The 18,377-nt window shown below is 43.7% G+C and overlaps 2 protein-coding genes across 2 annotated transcripts; one reads left to right on the top strand and one right to left on the bottom strand.

Annotated features, from left to right (window-relative positions):
* Positions 1 to 6,275: 6,275 nt before the first annotated feature.
* Positions 6,276 to 11,328, top strand: LOC102699947 (tubby-like F-box protein 6). The gene is made up of 6 exons (XM_040521967.1): positions 6,276 to 7,813; positions 8,338 to 8,425; positions 8,522 to 8,651; positions 9,074 to 9,253; positions 9,615 to 10,089; positions 10,786 to 11,328. Exons 1-5 carry the CDS (start codon positions 7,454 to 7,456, stop codon positions 10,081 to 10,083), a joined length of 1,227 nt encoding a protein of 408 aa, XP_040377901.1. The 5' UTR covers positions 6,276 to 7,453; the 3' UTR covers positions 10,084 to 10,089; positions 10,786 to 11,328.
* A 1,116-nt stretch (positions 11,329 to 12,444) lies between these two features.
* Positions 12,445 to 14,459, bottom strand: LOC102699673 (inactive beta-amylase 9). Its single transcript, XM_040522800.1, has 2 exons — positions 13,684 to 14,459; positions 12,445 to 13,590 (listed from the first exon to the last, which is right to left on the bottom strand). The coding sequence occupies exons 1-2, from the start codon at positions 14,365 to 14,367 to the stop codon at positions 12,748 to 12,750; spliced, it is 1,527 nt and encodes a 508-aa protein (XP_040378734.1). The 5' UTR covers positions 14,368 to 14,459; the 3' UTR covers positions 12,445 to 12,747.
* Between the last annotated feature and the right edge of the window lie 3,918 nt (positions 14,460 to 18,377).

Genomic DNA, 18,377 nt, shown 5'->3' with positions numbered 1-18,377 from the left:
TCATGGAGTAATATACTACCACCAGTGGCAATATTCTCGGTTAAACTCCTCCTCTTTGAGTGTGCCCCTTTTGATCCACAAACACAGGTAAGAAAATGCAACAAGGCAAGGAAAAGGTATGTATGTGTACCACTCAATTGTGCAACCCCTTTTTTCTGTTATAAATGCACTGTTGCAACACTTTTTTTCTTTCTTTGGAAGGAAAAGGCTTCACATGTTTGTCTCGCTTCTTTAATTCGCAAAGCTTCTTTATTAAATTGTCCCCATGCAGGTCAAGTAGGTGATGATCTTGCTCTTATAAAAAAAATTGTGTACGTCCTTTTTATTACGCACAATTTTATTATGCAGAATGAATGATTCATGTTAGATACAGTGGAGGATGGAATCTTGTACTACTAACTTGCAAGAATGCTTGGGCTCTTTTAGACCATCAAGCCAGGAAAGATAATGCCATATTGGTAGCATGGAAATGCAAGTGTATGGCGGTGTTCTTTTAGAGATTTTTGATAAAAGATGAAAGATTATTTGACTTTTATAGCTATTTAATGGTGTAAACAAAAGAATTACCTACTACAAAGTTAAAAAATCTATTTTAGAAAAATAAGATGATAAACTTATATATAAAAACTTTATGATTGGCTAAATGAACACAAAACACCGGAATCACACACACATCAAAGTCCAAGCCAAACTAAAACTAGTAAGCAAACTCGTCCGTACGTAGATGTTGGTAGCATGGAAATGCAAGTGTATGGCGGTGCTCTTTTAGAGATTTTTGATAAAGGATGAAAGATTATTTGACTTTTATAGTTATTTAATGGTGTAAACGATAAAATTATCTATTACAAAGTTAAAAAATCTATTTTAGAAAAATAAGAGATGAACTTATATATAGAAACTCTACGATTGGCTAAATGAACACAAAACACCGGAATCACACACGCATCAAAGTCCAAGCCAAACTAAAACTAGTAAGCAAACTCGTCCGTACGCACATGTTGGTAGCATTAGTAATACCAAAGTTTTGTTATGTTAAATTTTGACAAAATGAAAACAAATGGTATGCCCTCACCTCGCGTCCAATTTCGGTCTCATATGTGGAGACTTTTGTTTTTGAGATGTCTTGATGGACCATTTTTGTCCCCATTTTTCACCACCATGCTCGAAATTCGTGAGTTGCTTGAGCTTGGCTAGTCTCGGACTCGATTTGAGGTTGGCTCGAGCTCCTAACGAGCCGAGCCCAAGCATAATCAAAGCTCGCAAGCTTTCTCGAGCCAAACTCGAGCTTCTCACAAGCTTAACTATATATGCTTTTTTTATTTTTTTATTTGCTGAGGTAGTAGATTAAGAATAAATATATTAACTTTAAATATTGTTATAATTTATTTAATATGATTGACTTAAAAAAATTCTTTTCTAAAAAAGTATCAACAAAATATGTTTATCATATACTCAGGCCGAGCTCGAGTTGAGCCTGCCTAAGAGCTCAATGGTTTGGTAGGTTCGATTCGAGCTCAACCAAGCTTGTGTCGGATTCGAGCCTAGACAGGCAGGCTCACTCGAGCTTGGCGTGTTCACAGCCTCACCAATCATCCATCTTGATGAGGAAATGATAGGCTTGGATATGACCAAACCTACGTTATATATTAATAAATCAATTGTGCATGCTTTTTATATTAGATTGTATTTAATATATTTGAACAAATGATGTTTATCATGAATTGTATGTATTATTATTTGCAAAACTACTGGCATGGGTGAAACAAAAAGGAGTGAACATATGTAATGAGTGGTTGATTGATAAACTTGATTTGAGACCAAATCATGATCTTCTCCAAGTATAATCCTAAATCCACACATCACTTTTGGCTCATGTAAGACAAAAGATAAAAGTTTCACGTGTTTTGGATTCGATTTTGGACCTTCTGATAGTGCCAACTTCAAATGGACTTTGTCGTTGATCCAGAAGACTTCTTAGGCAATGTTCAACTGCTCGCTTCCTTGTCCTAGATTTTCTCGTTTTTCACCCACACACTTCCCGAACTGCTAAACGGTTATTTTTTTGCAAAAAATTCTATAGGAAAGTTATTTTAAAAAATCGTATTAATATATTTTATATTTTTAAATAATTAATTAATCATATACTAATTTATTACTATATTTTTCGTGTCGGATAACTAACATCTCTTTTACTTCGGCTGAACGCGACCTTAGGGCTCATAAGTATTTGTTGGAAAGCTTGTATAGTATATTTTCAGATGGTTTTGGTTTCACGTAAAAATTTCTCTTGAACTATCCAGAATCATCAAAAATAAGCCACACATCTTATTGAGTCATGGGCTAGCCTAAGGTATGGACACCCCTAAGGCTAATCCTAGAACTCTCCTAGTCATATATATATTCAGAAGTTGTCATCATTTTTAGTTAGATTTTGCTTAGATTATTTTGTCGTCGTTGTTTCACCACTAAATTCATGAGCTTAACCATTCATCGGCAATTCAGCTTGTGCTCACCCTCTCTCCTCGTCCCCGCCGCTTCCTCTCCCATCCCTTTTCACCGGTGGGCTGCAGCACCCCTCCCATCCTAACGGCGGTGGTTGGCGGAGCTCGAGCAACCGTGGCGAGGGAGAGATCTGGGCGGCGGAGGTGATGGTGGTCGGGACAGCACGAGGGCAAACGGTGCTCGGGGACAACGAAAGAGGATGGGGCTAGAGGGACCGAACACGCACTTTGCTTAAGCGGCACCTGTGACAAGGAACGTGTGTCTTCTGCAGGGTGCGAGTGACTTCGCACGAGGGCGCGGTCATATCCGAACTGACGTGGAGCACTAGAACCACTCGCCAGCTCACTTCACTTTCAACGGCCTAACAATAGTATTCAAGACAAACCCACGTAGGAGCATGTTTGACAGTGGTAGCTGGCGATGAAAGCGGCAGGAGAACTTGCGTGAAAACCAGCGTTAACTGCAGAGGAGGAATGGATAAAGCCCGTGACGTAGCGTGGGTGCCGCGGCCTCTCTTGTCAGGCTCAGGTCCTTCCGTTGTCCGGATGGTTTGTTTGGCTGGCTGTTGCGTCGGGGATTCCTCGGTTTTTGACCATTTCGACGACACACGGGTCCGGCGCCCACAAATTGCCTCGGGACGACATCCATTGCTGCACTGTCTGCAGACTGCTGCCCCTTCGAAGTTAGGCCACCTCCAACAATCACCATTTTAAAAGACAACTTATTCAATGGTCTAGTTCCTAGCAAATAGCTCATAATATAAATGACCTAATAATTTATTCTCACTTGACATTAAAATATATGCAAGAGAATATCTCTTGATTAAGAGATAACTTTTATCTTTTTTCTATTAAAAATTATATAATACATCCTATAGATAGCTTATAGATATCTATTGGAGAAGATCTTAGCACTCCGACCAGCATTGAAATCACGCAACATGCTTGCCTCCCACCGCTAGCTAGCACTGTGCGGCTGATGCACTGCTATCATCTTCGCCTCGCCTCTCTGCGTCAAAAGAACGTATATATTACTGTTGGGACATCTTCTTTTATCCTACTTTCTGCATCACAAGGATCTATATATTTTAGTTTCTACGTCAGACGTTTGATTATCCGTCTTATTTAAAAATTTATAATTATTTTTAAAAATAGTTACACTTAAAAGTACTATTCCTATTTTATTATCTAATAAAAATATTAATTAAAAATTTTTAAATAAATTAAAAGGTTAAATATTATATCTAAAAACTAAAAAATTGACTTATTTAAAAACGAAAACGGAGGGGTAGCATGCCGCATACCGGAGCGGGAGTACATAGGACCCTCTTAGTGAGTTCGGCTCAGGGGTGTGAGGACAGGGCCCAAAAGCCTTGTCCGAGCGAATGAACTAGCGGACTAAAGGTTTTTGGGGGGTCGAGCCCCCTCGAATCAACACAGAGGGATTATACAGGTTCAGGCCACCGGGAGACGTAATGCTCTACTTTTGTTGCTTGCACAATATGAGAGTAAATGTCTTACAAGCTTATATGAGAATGTTTTCCTTGTCCTCTTCATTGTTGGCCAGGGTCTCCTTTTATACTGCAAGTGGACACCACAACGGCCACTATTTTCTATGTCCACGGCTGACAGGTGATCATTCTCCTAGGGGCTGTTGCGGTTGCCTGTCGTTAGTCAACCCAGCTCCACACCGCTCTTGTCCAGTCCCATCTATCAGGGGTAGGTAGAAGGGGGCGACACTCCTTGGAACCTAACGGTCCGAACGGGGGGCCGCCGCGGCTCTCCTACGGCCGTTCGTTGTATTTAATGCGATGGTAACGGAGGGAGACATGCCACCTCTGTCGCAGCAGAGATGTCAAAGCACAGTCAGGTGGTCCGGTCTCTCTCCCACTTTTCCTAGGAGAGGCGGAGGCGTGGGCCTACGCTGCATTTAATGCGACACATGCACGTGCCCATCATGATGGCGGCAAGGCATGCCAGGCGCTCTCCCATCGCAATAAATACGGTGGTTGGGCTCTGGCGCCTGGCCTGCCGCGAAGTGGGCCTCGCAGCAGGTGGCCTAGGTGCTGAGGAGAGTAGATAGCAGCCCGACCCCTCTGGCGTCCACCCACCGAGCCAGCCTCCGGGCCCGACCTCCCAAGGGCGCACGACATTGCCAGGGCCTGACCTCCTTTCCCCAAGGGGTTTTAGTAGATGGTCCCATCGTCGCCTTGCGCCACTCGAGCTTGGAGGATACCCTCGGGCCCATTTCTCCGACACCGCATGATTGGGGTTACGGATCGTCTTAACTACGGCCATGATCTGCCTGCACGTGCACATCCACTAAAGCTGATAAATTATGAAGAAAAATTAATGGGCTACTTCGTTCGTCCTAAAATAACTTTATTTTCATTTATCATAAACCTATCAATATAGAAGCTAAAAAATTAAAATATCTCTATTTTAATAAATATAATATAATTATCTCCTATTTATCGATTCTCAATACATTAATTTCTTAATTTTGCAAACTTCAGTCCAATGATTACTGAAAAAATGAACTTATTTTGGGACAAATAAGAATGGTTAAAAATAATTTTATTTTAAGATGGAGATAGTAAAAATTATGATTTTATAGGTATATCTTTTAGAAAAAAATCTATTTTGCTCCCCCGAACTAATTTATTGGAGCACTTAGCCCCCTAAATTGCCTGGCTAAATTTAAAATTTTAGACATGGACAATGGTTAGGTACCGTTTCCTACGGCTTGTGGATGTGGACAATGGTTGAAACTAAGTTTATGCCTATCATTATTTGTTTATTGACTCATCAGTTAAAGCCAAAAATTAATTTTTAATACTTAATTTTATATATAATTTGAGGTTTTCAATCATAGTGTGTTTTTAATTATTGCCTTTTAAGCCATTAATAATACAACCGTAAGTTTTACCTATAAAGTATTTTTTGGTTGTCTTTTTTATATTTCTATGGCTTATTGGTTGTAGCTTAACTCAACTAATAATACCATATACTAGCACTTCTCGAGAGCATAAACATATGAATTAAATGTCAGAAAGCTAATGTGTAAAAACGTTTTCCAAACAAGCTTTTGCAAAAACCGTATGTTTTAGAGCTTGAAAAGGCATGGCCGCCCCGTGAGAATCCATCGCCCATGAGCTCAGAAAATCATGCCATAAGCACAACATATTTGCACAGTCAATTTGCTGTATATACTATTATTGACCAGTGATAGCTTGTGGTTAGGATAAGATGGAGTAACACCGGTCATTTACTTACTCAATTCTCCGCATAAATGGGTACCACTGCCTGCATAAGCAAGGGCTGATGCATGCAAAAAGAAAAAAAAAGTTCCCGTTATTTGATGCAGACCACAAACACATGTGAGGTGAAAGAAAATTGCAAAAAAAAAAAGCCCAATAAATCATCCCATGTTTTTCACCTGAACATGAAAAGAACCAGCCTACTCGTACTGCATTTTTTTCTTCTTTTTCAGCAGGTGAAGGATCTGAATGATGCAGGGATGACAGCAACAGTTCTTCCTGTCCAAACTGGCAGAATGTATCTGAAAGAAAAAATAAGATCATTTTTCAGTTTTAGATATAATATTTTGATTCTTTGTTTTATTTAAAATTTTTATGTGATTAATATTTTTATTGTTACTATATAATAAAATATAAATATTACTTTATACATGACTAACTTTTAAGTTTTTTTAAATCTTTTAAATAAAATAAATGATTAAATTTTAGATAGAAATCGAAAAATAAAATTATTATGGGCGGGAGGAGGTAGTATCTCCTTTCTTGCGCTTTAATCTCACTCACACTCGTGGAGAGGGCAGGTACAGTCAAGTGTCCTGCACTCCATGGCTTTGATTAGCACAAAGATGGAAGCAATCAATCATGAGTGGTACTACTTAAGCTTGGGCAATGATGTTTTCTTCCCCTTTGGCTATAGTAGTGGCATGACAGTGACCCTGGGACAGAGTGTCATGCCCACAAATTATTGATAATTTGTTTCTTTCTTTGCCCCAGTTTGTGTACCCTCTCATGTAGGTTAATCACTAGTACTCACTACTACTAGTATTAGTACTCAAACACATACTGTATTAATTAGTTCTAATTAATTGGTTAATTAATTGGAGTGGGATGAATGGATTATGGATACATGGATGGTGTATATGTGCATGGAGTGAGGGAGGGATGCCCATCTTTTTCAGCCACTCAAGAGGGAGGGAGGAACCCTAATCCTACCAGCTCTCAACTCCATTCCCCCTTTTGTGTAGGAGCAGCAATCATCGGTAGCATTCCCCAACCATTCCTACAACACCACCACCTCCACCTATCAATCACCCAATTCATTCACCACCACCCCCACCTAAAAATTCCCAAGGCACCTACTCCTCCTCCTCACCCCAAAAAGCTGCTGCCTTTCGTTCCTTGGAATATTTGCCTCTGCATTTTCTTCTTGTTCTTGTTGTTGTTTCTCCTCTTCCGTCCAGCCAGGAACATCTGTGCGGAATTGGAGCTCGGTTTGGTGCCTGCTTTGGGCAGGCTAGATTAGATAGAATGTTGGGTGCTTGAGTTCGTGAGTTCTTGCTTGCCGGTGGTGGGTTTCTTGGATTTGGGTTGATTCTGGGATCCACCGGGTAGAGATACCTACCTCTGTTCGAGGCCTTTGTGCTGCCATATTTGGTCCCCCCACGTCGTCTTCCAGCTCGGTTCGGGTGCCTTGTTGGGCTAATCGATGGATTCCGGTGCGGGCGGCGATGCCATGGCGCCGTCGGGCTCAGGGCACCATTAGTTCTTCAGCCATGGTCTGTCCTGAGGATTTGATCGAAATGGTGATGGCAACTCTGTAAGCGGATTTCTCGCTGCTCGTAGATTTGAGAAAAAAAAATTTGGTTGGAAGAGAAATTTTTTTTGGGGAAGAGGAAGAGGAAGAGGAAGAGGATGTCGTTCAGGAGCCTGATACAGGAGATGCGGGACGAGTTCGGGAGCATCTCGCGGCACAACCTGCGGTCGCGGTCGCACCGCGCCGGCGGCGGCCACGCGCCGCGGGTGGCGGCGGTGGGGCCGGTGGAGGCTGCGGCGGCGCAGCAGCAGCAGCAGCAGAGCTGCTGGGCGCAGCTGCCGCCCGAGCTGCTGCGGGAGGTGCTGGTGAGGATCGAGGAGTCGGAGGGGTGGTGGCCGTCGCGCCGGGACGTGGTGGCATGCGCCGGCGTCTGCCGGAGCTGGAGGGGGATCACCAAGGAGATCGTGCACGTCCCCGAGGCGTCCGGGAAGCTCACCTTCCCCATCTCGCTCAAGCAGGTTCGCGCCGCTTTCGATCAATCTGAATTCCGGTTTCGCAATGTATGACTGCTAAAGAATTGTTGCTCATTGTGTTGAAGATTCATTGTTACTAGTCTTTAGGAGCAGTGAAGGATGAAACCCCTATGTCGGGTTGCTAGTAATGGATTGCAAGCAGTGAATCAACTTTTTGATGGAAGTTGTGAACCATAACATAGCCTTCTAGTATGTTTTGTTTCTTGAAAGGTGTCACTCTTATATAATTTCTCTAGTTTTGGGCTAGAGAACAAACTGTGTATCAAGAAGATGTGATAGATGCAAAAATGCTAACCGATGAATCTGCTTCCCTTTTAACGCGGTGTTTCACAGGTTTAGGGCTCCTTGAGAACATAGGAATTTTACGTGATTTTCACAGGAAACGGTTCAATTCCTCGAAAATTCCTGTGAAATCGCTCCAAACCGGTTGTTGTACTGTAATGTTTGGTTAATGAATTTATTTCAGTGTTTTATCAGTCCTAATTTTCTCTACCGTACATGATGCGCAGCCTGGCCCAAGGGACGGCACTCTTAAATGTTTCATAAGAAGAAACCGGGCTACTCAGACATATTATCTGTATCTTGGACTCACAGAAGGTATGCTTTTTACCCACCCCACTTGGTAGGCTAAGTACAACTATGCTTGCATATAATGGATATATGGTTACTATTTTTGGAAACTTTCTTTTACAGCACTTGCTGATGATGGGAAGTTCCTACTTGCTGCACGCAAATGCAGAAAGCCCACATGCACAGACTACCTGATTTCCCTTGACATGAGTGATATGTCAAAGGGGAGCAATACCTATATTGGCAAGCTAAGGTGATCTTTTGAGATTTCATCACTGAAAAGTGAAAGCTAAATTTGTTTCTAGTTTCTTTAGCAGTCAGTGTAAGGAAGGCCTTTAGATATAGTACAGGTTTCTTTGAGATAAAAGCATCACATGACATTTTTCTTTTCTTTTTTGCTTTACATGTTAGAATACGGAAAGTACGAGAAAATAATGTGCTATGGATTTCACATCAGAACTGCTCATTCAACTGGCCTTTAGAAAAAGTTTATGTATTTGGATGACAATTTTCTTGTTTCTTAAGAGATTTCCACAGGAAAAGCAGTCATGTTCTCAGATGTCTAATCGTACCATTATTTAAACTTAATGTTTTGTTGTGCATTGTTTATTTACAGATCAAACATAATCTACAACAATCATTTAAAGAATCAGCTAACCAACTTCGTTTTAACAGATCAAACTTTCTGGGAACCAAGTTTACTGTCTATGACGCTCATCCACCATATGATGGAGCTGTTGTTTCAAAGAGTCGGTCTGCACGTGTGATTGGTCTGAACCAAGTCTCTCCCAGGGTTCCTGCTGGGAATTATCCAGTTTCACATATTTCGTACGAATTGAATGTTTTGGGTGCAAGGTATGTAATCAACACTTTTGTTATGTGGAGTAAATAATGTAGTCATCAAACCCATGTTACTGGAATGCTGGAATTCTTCGTAGTGGAATAATTTCAGTCCTCATTATTGTATTGGTTGATCAATGTTCTATCTCCAGATTTTCTTTCTTTCTTTTTGTTAAACTAGTGATAACTTGACATTTCCCTGATATTGTTGTTAATTGAACGCTAGAGATGAATATAGAAGAGACAGCAGTCATAATATCATGAGCATTACCGTTTTGATGTTGATCTACATTACGTGGTGAAAGCTGGATTTGTGTGCCTATAATACTTACTATGATGAAAGTTCAATTATTTTCCTGCTGCATGCTTGTCACAGAGGTCCAAGAAGGATGAACTGCATTATGGATTCCATCCCTGCATCAGCTGTTGAAGAGGGCGGGAAAGCTCCCACACAGACTGAATTTCCTCTTAGTGGCCTCGACTCTTTCCCGTCGATCTCATTCTTCAGATCAAAATCAGCTCGGATTGATAGTGCAACTTCACAAATATCCGCTCAGAAGGAAGAAAAACTTGTGCTGAGGAATAAATCTCCAAGGTGGCATGAACAGCTGCAGTGTTGGTGCCTCAACTTTCGTGGACGAGTCACTGTTGCCTCAGTGAAAAACTTTCAGCTAGTGGCGTCTGACGAAAATGGGCCAACTAACCAGGAGCAAGACAAGGTGATTCTCCAGTTTGGAAAGATTGGAAAGGATTTGTTCACCATGGACTACCGTTATCCAATATCAGCATTTCAATCATTTGCCATCTGTCTGAGCAGTTTTGACACCAAAATAGCCTGTGAATGAGACAAGGTAATCATTTCTCTCTCTATCATGCCACACATGGTTAATTACTCTGCCCTTGCTTGATATAATGGCATTTAATATCGGCTTTTTTCTAGACGCTCTTCAGTTTGCCTAATAGTTTCTTCAAAAGTTTTATGAGAGCTGATGCACATTTTCAGAACCTTCCAAAATTCTGGCACTAGATAGTCAGATTAGTTGCACTACTCGAGTAGTTGATCCAAAATCTGTCTGAGCTGGCTCTGAGTCTGAGGCATCTCTGAACTCATCTCTCTGCCCATATGCAAATAGAGCATTTCTGTTGATATGTCACATCATAAGAAAGTAGATGGCAACACATGTGTGCAACTTGCACCAGATGACAACCACACTGTTTTTCACCTTAGAGTACTCTGTAATCTTGACATTAAAATGTGAAACAGTTATCACCGAGTATAGGGATAAATTAAGCATCTTGAGAAATAAACTTAATAATTAGCTTAGAACAAGTGGTCGCCTAAACAATGTAGTAGAATTTTTTTTCCCCCGGGAAATCATATTTCTTTTAGAAACGAAGAACAAATAATCCTGGGCATACAAATATCTCTTAAGCTGCAGTTGTGCAGTTGCATTCCATCACTGTCCCGGTATAGCTGCAGGCATGCAGCTAAATCATAATCAAAATTTATGCATCCTAATCAAGATTTTGGCTTCATGTACCTGCAGGCGCTGGACGAATCGTGGAAGCATGAAAGCCAAGCTGGGCCGGCGCTGCGTGCACGAGTCACTCTTGACATTAAAGCACAAGGCTTTCTTAGGATTGGTTAAACAGAAAAAAAAAATGCCCATCTCCTGAATTTGCTGCCCCAAATGATGCTGCAGTGTACATAACCAGATATCTATCTGACACCCGGCTTGTGATCCTCCCTCTAGCTTGGTTTTTCTCCTTAGTTATTTACACATTCTTAGCCGGTGTCGGCTTTTCATTCAAACCTAGAGAGTTTTTTTTTCCTTCTCCCTCCCAACTTGATCAGTCCTTTAAATTAATGTAATATATAAGAGGCTGCAGTGCTGTGAAGTGAGAACAAAGTGTCAAAAGGCAGTGTTGTGGGCTGTGATTTGTTGTTAGTTTTGAGTGTTACTAGCTCTGATATGATAGCAATAAAACACAGAGGAACTTCACATTCTGACTTGTATTAAGGCCTATTCGTTTCCAATAGAGGATTTTGGATTTTGCTGGCACGCTTCTTTTGTTGAAAAAAAAAAAGTTCCTCGTCTAATTTTACGCTACCTTCTTTCTAAAACTTCCTTCTAAATTATAAGTATTGTTGGTTGTTTTAGCATTGATTAAGATTTAAGATTGAAAAAATACTAAGATGTACCTTAAGGACATGTATAAAGGTGTCTATTAGCTGACTTTCTCAAATCGTCACGTACGCAAATTTGGTGATGTGGAGGAAAGAGAGGGAAGGAAAGCTGTTGGTATGCATGGCAACGGTTTAGAGTCGACTCTTAGCATTTATTAAAAGAAATTTTCTTGCATGAGAACGTATAAAAAGGAAACTAGCTTAATAAAAAATATTTTTTTTATTAACGAAGAAACCGTACCTTACTCTATCTTTAATAAAAAATATTTTTTTCATTAACGAAGAAACCACACCTTACTCTATCTTTATACGTATCTTTATAAAATAGACTCATATTGCTGACGTGGCTTGAGATAGAGCCCACAACGAGCTCTACCTTTGAACATGCCCTAATAAATAAGAAATGTAGTATCGTGCCCTAATAAATGAGGAATGTACAAAGATAGGACGGTATGTAAGGTAAATTGAAAGGATTTTGTTAGTAGTGATCGGATAATTATATTTTAGTATAAGATCTAAATTGCAGAAATATTTCATGTTGAACGGACGAAGAAATAGTTAATTTTAGTTTTATATACTCAAATAGCTATCGTAGAAAGGAGATGATCCATTAATCGTTCAGTTTCAATTAATATTAAACACCACCTAAGCATGATTGCATGATCACGGTTACATGATGCGGGTAAGCGTCAGGTTTCCATCTTTGGATATATCATACGCCAATCATGTACCGATTTGACTAAAACATTTTTACAATGTCTACTGGTTCCTCGAAAGTCATAGATATTGGTTACAATTGTATCCAGATGTATCTGAAAGACCGTCATAATAATACTCAAAACTACCGTGTATTTGTTATCTGATGAAGAAATATTTAGTTGGACCTAATCTCAGTTCAGGATAAGAAGCTCGTCATCCAATTTCCAACGCGAGCTAATCATACAGATTCCGTATACAATTATGCATCAATCATCATCATCGTATAAGCATTGCAACGTCATGGTAAAAAAGAATATTATAGGGAGTAGAATTGTCTCATCTTGAGGTAGTAATACTGCAATAGCATCACTAGAATACAACCTCAATTGCGATCATAAAGATCATTACAAAATACCATTTTGACAAAATACAATCGACCCCCACTAATACAGGGACATCCCATCTCATAATTCTCAGCTAAACACCAAGAATTTTACCGCTGATTTCCTACTGATAAATTTGTAGTAATTGTACTGCTGTAATTACAGTAGTACTTGTAATTACTACTGCACATATGTACAGCACAGCTACGAGACGCCGGCGAGCCAGCGGCGGCGGCGGCTTACACTGCCTGCGCCTGCTTCGCCGTGGCGTCCGCTGCTGCGCGGCCGCCGGACGGCACGGCGAACCGGCCGGGGAGGTCGTCCTCGTGCGCCTCGTCGGGGCACTCCATGGCGCGCACCAGCTGCACGAACAGCGGCCAGTGGTCCGGCGAGAAGAAGTCCGCGCCCATCCGCTGGTACGTGAAGTGGCACGGCCGCGTGCGCTCGGCGGCGAGGAGGCCGCCCCAGGCGGCGGGGGAGCCGTCGCCGTCGCGCGCCACGGCGAGCGACGCGCTCTCGCCGGCGAGGCGCGCGCCGCGCTCCGCGCACGCGGACTTGGCCTGGGCGAGGAGCGCCTCCGCGGCTGGCCCGGCGGCGCCGTCCATGCCTGAGGCGATCACCGTGCATCCGTGGCGCGCGAACATCTCGGCAACGGGGCCGTACCCGCCGTGGAGACCCGCGGTGGCCTCCGCGGGGCGCGACCGCAGGAGCGGCACCTTCGCAGACAGCTCGACGGGTTCTCCGCCGAACACCCTGGACGCCGCGGCCAGGACGCGGTCACCGTGCGCCAGGAGCTCCCCGGCGTACCACGACAGGAAGAAGCTCCCGTACGCGGTCTCCGACGACCCACCGTGGGCCTTGAAGAAGGTGGAGGTCTCCGGCGACTCGCCGTACCGTGGCGCGTCGTGGGGCCCCGACAAGCCCCACAGTGGCTGCCCCGCCGCCACGGCGTGCTGCTTCAGCCGCGCCAGCATGTGCTTGTCGTAGCATTGGAACTCGCCGGCGCCGGAGTAGCCGTCGCTCCCTGGCGGATACGAAGGGTACCGGAGCTCGCCGTTGGGACCCAGGCTCACCGTCACATCCTACAGATTACATGAAAATCGGTAAGGAACACGTCAATTTTTACATTTGGGGGTGAATCGAAGGCAAGAAGAAGTTCTGTTGATTTTGCTTACCGTAATGGTCGAGCCCAAGAAGTCATGGAAGGCGGCGGCGAAGCTGCGGAAGAAGGCCTCGTAGGCCTCGAGCGGCGACTTGCCGCCAAGAACCGGGAGCTCGTCGACGGCGAAGGAGAGACACCCCTCGCGGCGGTTCCCGGAACGGTCGGTCAAGAGGATGTCGGGATCGGCGGCGGCTGCCCTCGCAGCCCAGCCGGGGAGAGCGGAGCCGTGGGTGTCGAGCGAGACGCGGAGGCAGAGCCCGGCGTCGCGGACCATGTCGGCGACGGCGAGGTACCCCGCCCACTCGAACCGGTCGCCGGACCCGGGCTGCACGACGGCCCACGAGACCGGCAGCTCGACGCCGTCGACGCCGAGAAGCTTCAGCGCGCGCAGCCCCGCCGACACGGCCTTGGCGCGGTTCACGGCGTGGCCGTCGGAGACCACGTCCGCGGGGAGCCCAACGAACAGCCTCACCGCCACCTCCTCCTCCTCCTCCTCCACCGCCTCCGCGCCCCGCTCGGCGGCGAGGCGCGCCCGCGCGGGGCCCAGCCTCGCTCGCACCGCCCCACCCGACCACCGCCGCCGCGAAAACCCGAGCCGGACCTGCCCCGGCCGCCTCCCACCCAACACCACCACCTCCCCGGCGAACGGCCGCCTCGCCGCCGCCGCCGCCGCCTGCTGCATCAACACCGCCTCCATGGTCGCCTCCTACACCTAACTCGATCGCGTTTGCTCGGATGCTTGTGTTCTTCACTGGTTTGGTGCTACTGAATTTTCAATTGCTCGCCGCGTATTTATTGGGCGGGGTGAGGTAATCACAGCTAAGAGAAAAAGAAAAAAAGGAAAGGAAAAAACCGGGAAAAAAGGGCGCCAACGCCAGCGTGCTCGCGCCACGTGGCGGCGACCAGCAGCCGCAATAATGCAGGGCGCACCAGGTGGTCTCGCGTTTAATTTCTTTTTCCTTTTTCACCGTGCACGAATTCCTCCGCCGCTCGCTCCCCCTCGACCCAATGACGCGTGGGCCCCTGCCACCCTCCGTCCACCAAATGACGCGTGGGCCCGGCGGGTGTGACTGCGGATGGATAAGGCGAGGCGGCACCGTAGGGACGCGGTTGCCGCCACGTAGGCGCCGCGCAGCGGATTGGACGGTGGGTGGGGCCCACGTGGCGGTCGCGGCCATACCGTGGGAGAGGTGGGTGGGGGGCGGATCTGGCTGGAGGACGTGGTGCTGACTCGGCGAGCGCCGACGCGTGGCCGCGCGGCGCCAAAACCGACGGCCCCGCGCGCGCGCCGTCGATTGGGCGACGGCTCGCGTGGGTTTTGGGCTTTTTTTTTTTTCCTCGGCTCGGCTTGGCATCATCACGTGGGTTTGTTTCGGTCTGAGGAATTTAGCCGTTTGGTCAGAAGAAGGCGCGAAATTGGTTTCGTGCAGGTGCAGCCGTTGAGCCGTGGCTCCGGCTCTCGTCTCATAATCCCTATGATTCTCTAGTATCTGTCGTATCGAAGTAATAGAAGTATTAAATATGATTATTAATTAATTTATCTTATATTCTAGACTATTTTACAAGACAAACATATTGAGCCTAATTAATTCATGATTAGTAAATATGATGCTACATCAAACATTTGCTAATTGTGACTTAATTAAGCTTAAAAAATTGTCTAATGAAATAGTATTTATTTATGCAATTAGTTTTATTATTAATATATATTTAATATTCCTAATTAACGATATGATAACTGACTACGAAAAAGTCCATGGATCCAAACAACCCCTCAACTTATCTATAGTCAATCTAATAGTCAATACATACAATACAATAGTTACCTACAAAACATTAATATATGGTCCCACATGTCATACACATATTGCGTCTTGAAACCCGTGCTGTAGCTAGCTATAAATTAGTAGCCCACATATTTCTCTTCTCTCTTGTCTCTTTATAATATTTTTATAGTTGGCTTGTACCTGCTATTATTATCTAGTATAGTTTCCTGTACTGAAAATATAAGTGTAAAAAAATTCAGTTTCCGTTAAGAATGCTGCTGGCCCATGAAAAAGAAACTAACTTTAAGTAGGACATAGAAGAGTGAAATTAATGCAAAAGAACTGGTAATGTAGAAGAAAGAATAAGATAATGCTCTACCAAACGCTGGCCCATGAAAAAGAAACTATAAGTGAGACAAACCAGAGAGAAGAACAATGCAAACAAAAACTGGTAATGCAGAAGAAAGAAGAGAAAGAAAGTATAATTCATGCTTTCGGTGGATAATGATGGGCGCTAGATCCTCCATTCCGGATAAGCTGCTAATCTTTAGGATCAGAACTACCTACGTATGATTCACGGACAATGAAACTAACTGTTGGGGTCCGGTGATGGTGGTGACGGCTGAGATGTTCCAGGCGACAGCGAAAGAGGCCGTTTCACGGTGGCAACCTATGGCCTTCCAGTTCCAGCAAAGACAGATCATGATTCAGGATTCGGGCACCATGCAGAGCTTGAGATGCCAATCTACGCCACCAGTAATCAACCAGCAATCAGCAATGCGTGAACAACTCACCCACGACCTGATCATGGAGGGCGTGACGGCTTGGTTTATCTTTTACGACGATTATTTTCAAACATAAGTAAATATTTTATTTTCAAACACAAGTAAATATTTTTGGACGAAGAACAATTTTTTTATACCGTGCTGAGTTTTGTACTTGGAGCTGGCACAATAGCAAGCTATAAGACAGCTATAAACATATTTTAAAGAGATAAGAAATGAGAGAGAAGAGAGGTGTGCTACAAATTTGTAGCCAATTGCACACGGGCTGCAAGAGAAAATATGTATATCACATGTAAGACCATGCAGTGATATTTATAAGTAACTATTCTATAAATTGGCTATTAGATTGACTATAAATTAATCGTTAGTAATTGGCTATACTTGTTCTTAAGTTGATGTGCAACTAACATCAATGTGGAGTCTGCTCCTAGTAATTTGTAACTATTACAACTCCCATCATTTTATTTATAAAGGTTTTATATAAACATGCCTAGCGATTTAAAAACAAAAATTTTTGTTTTGTTTCAGCTTCGGATTATTGTAATATATATTATAAAAATAATCTAAAATAAATAATTACATTATTGTGTTAGCTTATTATAATCCGTAGTCTAAATTATTGTAAACTGGTAAGCTCGTATAAAAATGTTTTTCTAAATTATTAAGTGGCCAAGGACTCAGCACGGCAGCGCCCCTAGAATCATCTTATTTTAGCTTATAGTAATAATTAAGTGTCCAGTATCTGTCTTTATAATAATTCTAAGTAAAATTAAACCGGGAGTAAAATTTAAATCTTAGGAAGCGTGCTAGCTGCGACACGATATGATCCTACAGCTCATTGTTGTCTGCTCCCAATTAGCAAAGGTAGCAAACTACTACAGCTCGAGAGTCCTTACGCTCGATAGATATGAACATTGAGACGGGGTCAATTAGTTGTTTGTCAAGGGTAGGCGTGGCGTTCGGTTTCGGTTCGGTCTTGGTCTTTGGTCTCTAGCGAAGATCGGTTTTGAAAAAAATGAAAGACCGAGAAATTCGGTCTTGGTCTTTGGTCTCTAGCGAAGATCGGTTTTGAAAAAAATGAAAGACCGAGAAATTCGGTCTTGTTCGGTCTTAGGTTCTGACCGAAGTGCCCTAAATTTTAATAAAGTTCAAAAATCACAGAAAATTTCATCGCACAATTTCATATTTCACAACACAATTCATTAGACAACACAATTCATAGTTAACTAATTCACAGAAGTACAGACAGAATCTCAAGTCACAAATACCAAAGTCCAATCACAATTCAACCATAGTTTAACCAAGGACAAGGAGACAATAAACTAAAACAAGATAAATTCGGTCTTTTCGGGTACCGAGCCCTATATCCGAAGACCGGACCGAATTTATCGGTTTTTCACCTCCTTCACCCGAGACCGGGACCGAATTTCTCGGTCTTAGTCTCTCGGTCTGGGTCTTCTCAGTTCGGTCTTTCGGTCTGGGTCTTTTTATGTCCAGGCCTAGTTAAGGGTCTCGATTTTTTATGCCCAGGCCTAATCAAGGAGATGATGGTTTAGCCTCAGATTAGCATTTTGGCACATGAATCTTGGCCGTCAGTAACTCGGGTTATCTCTCTACCCGATGCGCACATTAGTTACTGACGCTCATACCATAAGCTTGTCATCACCGGCCAAAACCAACACCACCACCACTCATCAAGATCTCAAAAGTCCGATCGAAATCACGATGAACGATCAGCAAAGCCCAAATCAAAGAACTTCCCTTGCAACAACAGAACGTCACTCGTCACACAAGACACAGGGTGGTAATCATCAGCCACACCTCAAAGATGACACGAAAATCAGAGGGAGAAACACCGCGAGAACAGCCGCCAGCGAAAGATCAGCGGTTCCAGGACGACCTAAATAGAGAAACAAAGAACACGACGGAAAGAAAGATTGGAGAAGCATCGTTCGCCAATGCCGGCGGCGGAGGAGGAGGAGGAGGAGAGGCTAGGGTTTTGTTCGGTGGGGCATCGAGTCACTTGATCTTTAATAAAGCGTCGTTAAGATGGGCTCCTGATGGGCCCAATGTTGTTGTGGCATTCTTCTCATGGAGGCCCATTGGGCTGGGAAGTTTTAAAGCCCAGTGCTGAGTTTTATTGGGCTTTTTTATTT

This window comes from Oryza brachyantha, chromosome 3, assembly GCF_000231095.2.
Source record: "Oryza brachyantha chromosome 3, ObraRS2, whole genome shotgun sequence".
In the NCBI taxonomy this organism is placed as follows: Eukaryota; Viridiplantae; Streptophyta; class Magnoliopsida; order Poales; family Poaceae; genus Oryza; species Oryza brachyantha.
Note: the sequence above shows the minus strand (reverse complement) of the source record. Positions and strands in the feature narration are given on the sequence as shown.

What these genes read in the sequence shown, in the direction of transcription:
- LOC102699673 (XM_040522800.1), bottom strand. Translation starts at nt 14,367, where the DNA reads ATGGAGGCGGTGTTGATGCAGCAGGCGGCGGCGGCGGCGGCGAGGCGG. An exon ending in TCTTGGGCTCGACCATTACG is followed by an intron (nt 13,591 to 13,683) that starts GTAAGCAAAATC and finishes TGTAATCTGTAG; the next exon opens with GATGTGACGGTGAGCCTGGG.
- LOC102699947 (XM_040521967.1), top strand. Translation starts at nt 7,454, where the DNA reads ATGTCGTTCAGGAGCCTGATACAGGAGATGCGGGACGAGTTCGGGAGC. An exon ending in TCCCCATCTCGCTCAAGCAG is followed by an intron (nt 7,814 to 8,337) that starts GTTCGCGCCGCT and finishes CATGATGCGCAG; the next exon opens with CCTGGCCCAAGGGACGGCAC. An exon ending in TTGAATGTTTTGGGTGCAAG is followed by an intron (nt 9,254 to 9,614) that starts GTATGTAATCAA and finishes TGCTTGTCACAG; the next exon opens with AGGTCCAAGAAGGATGAACT.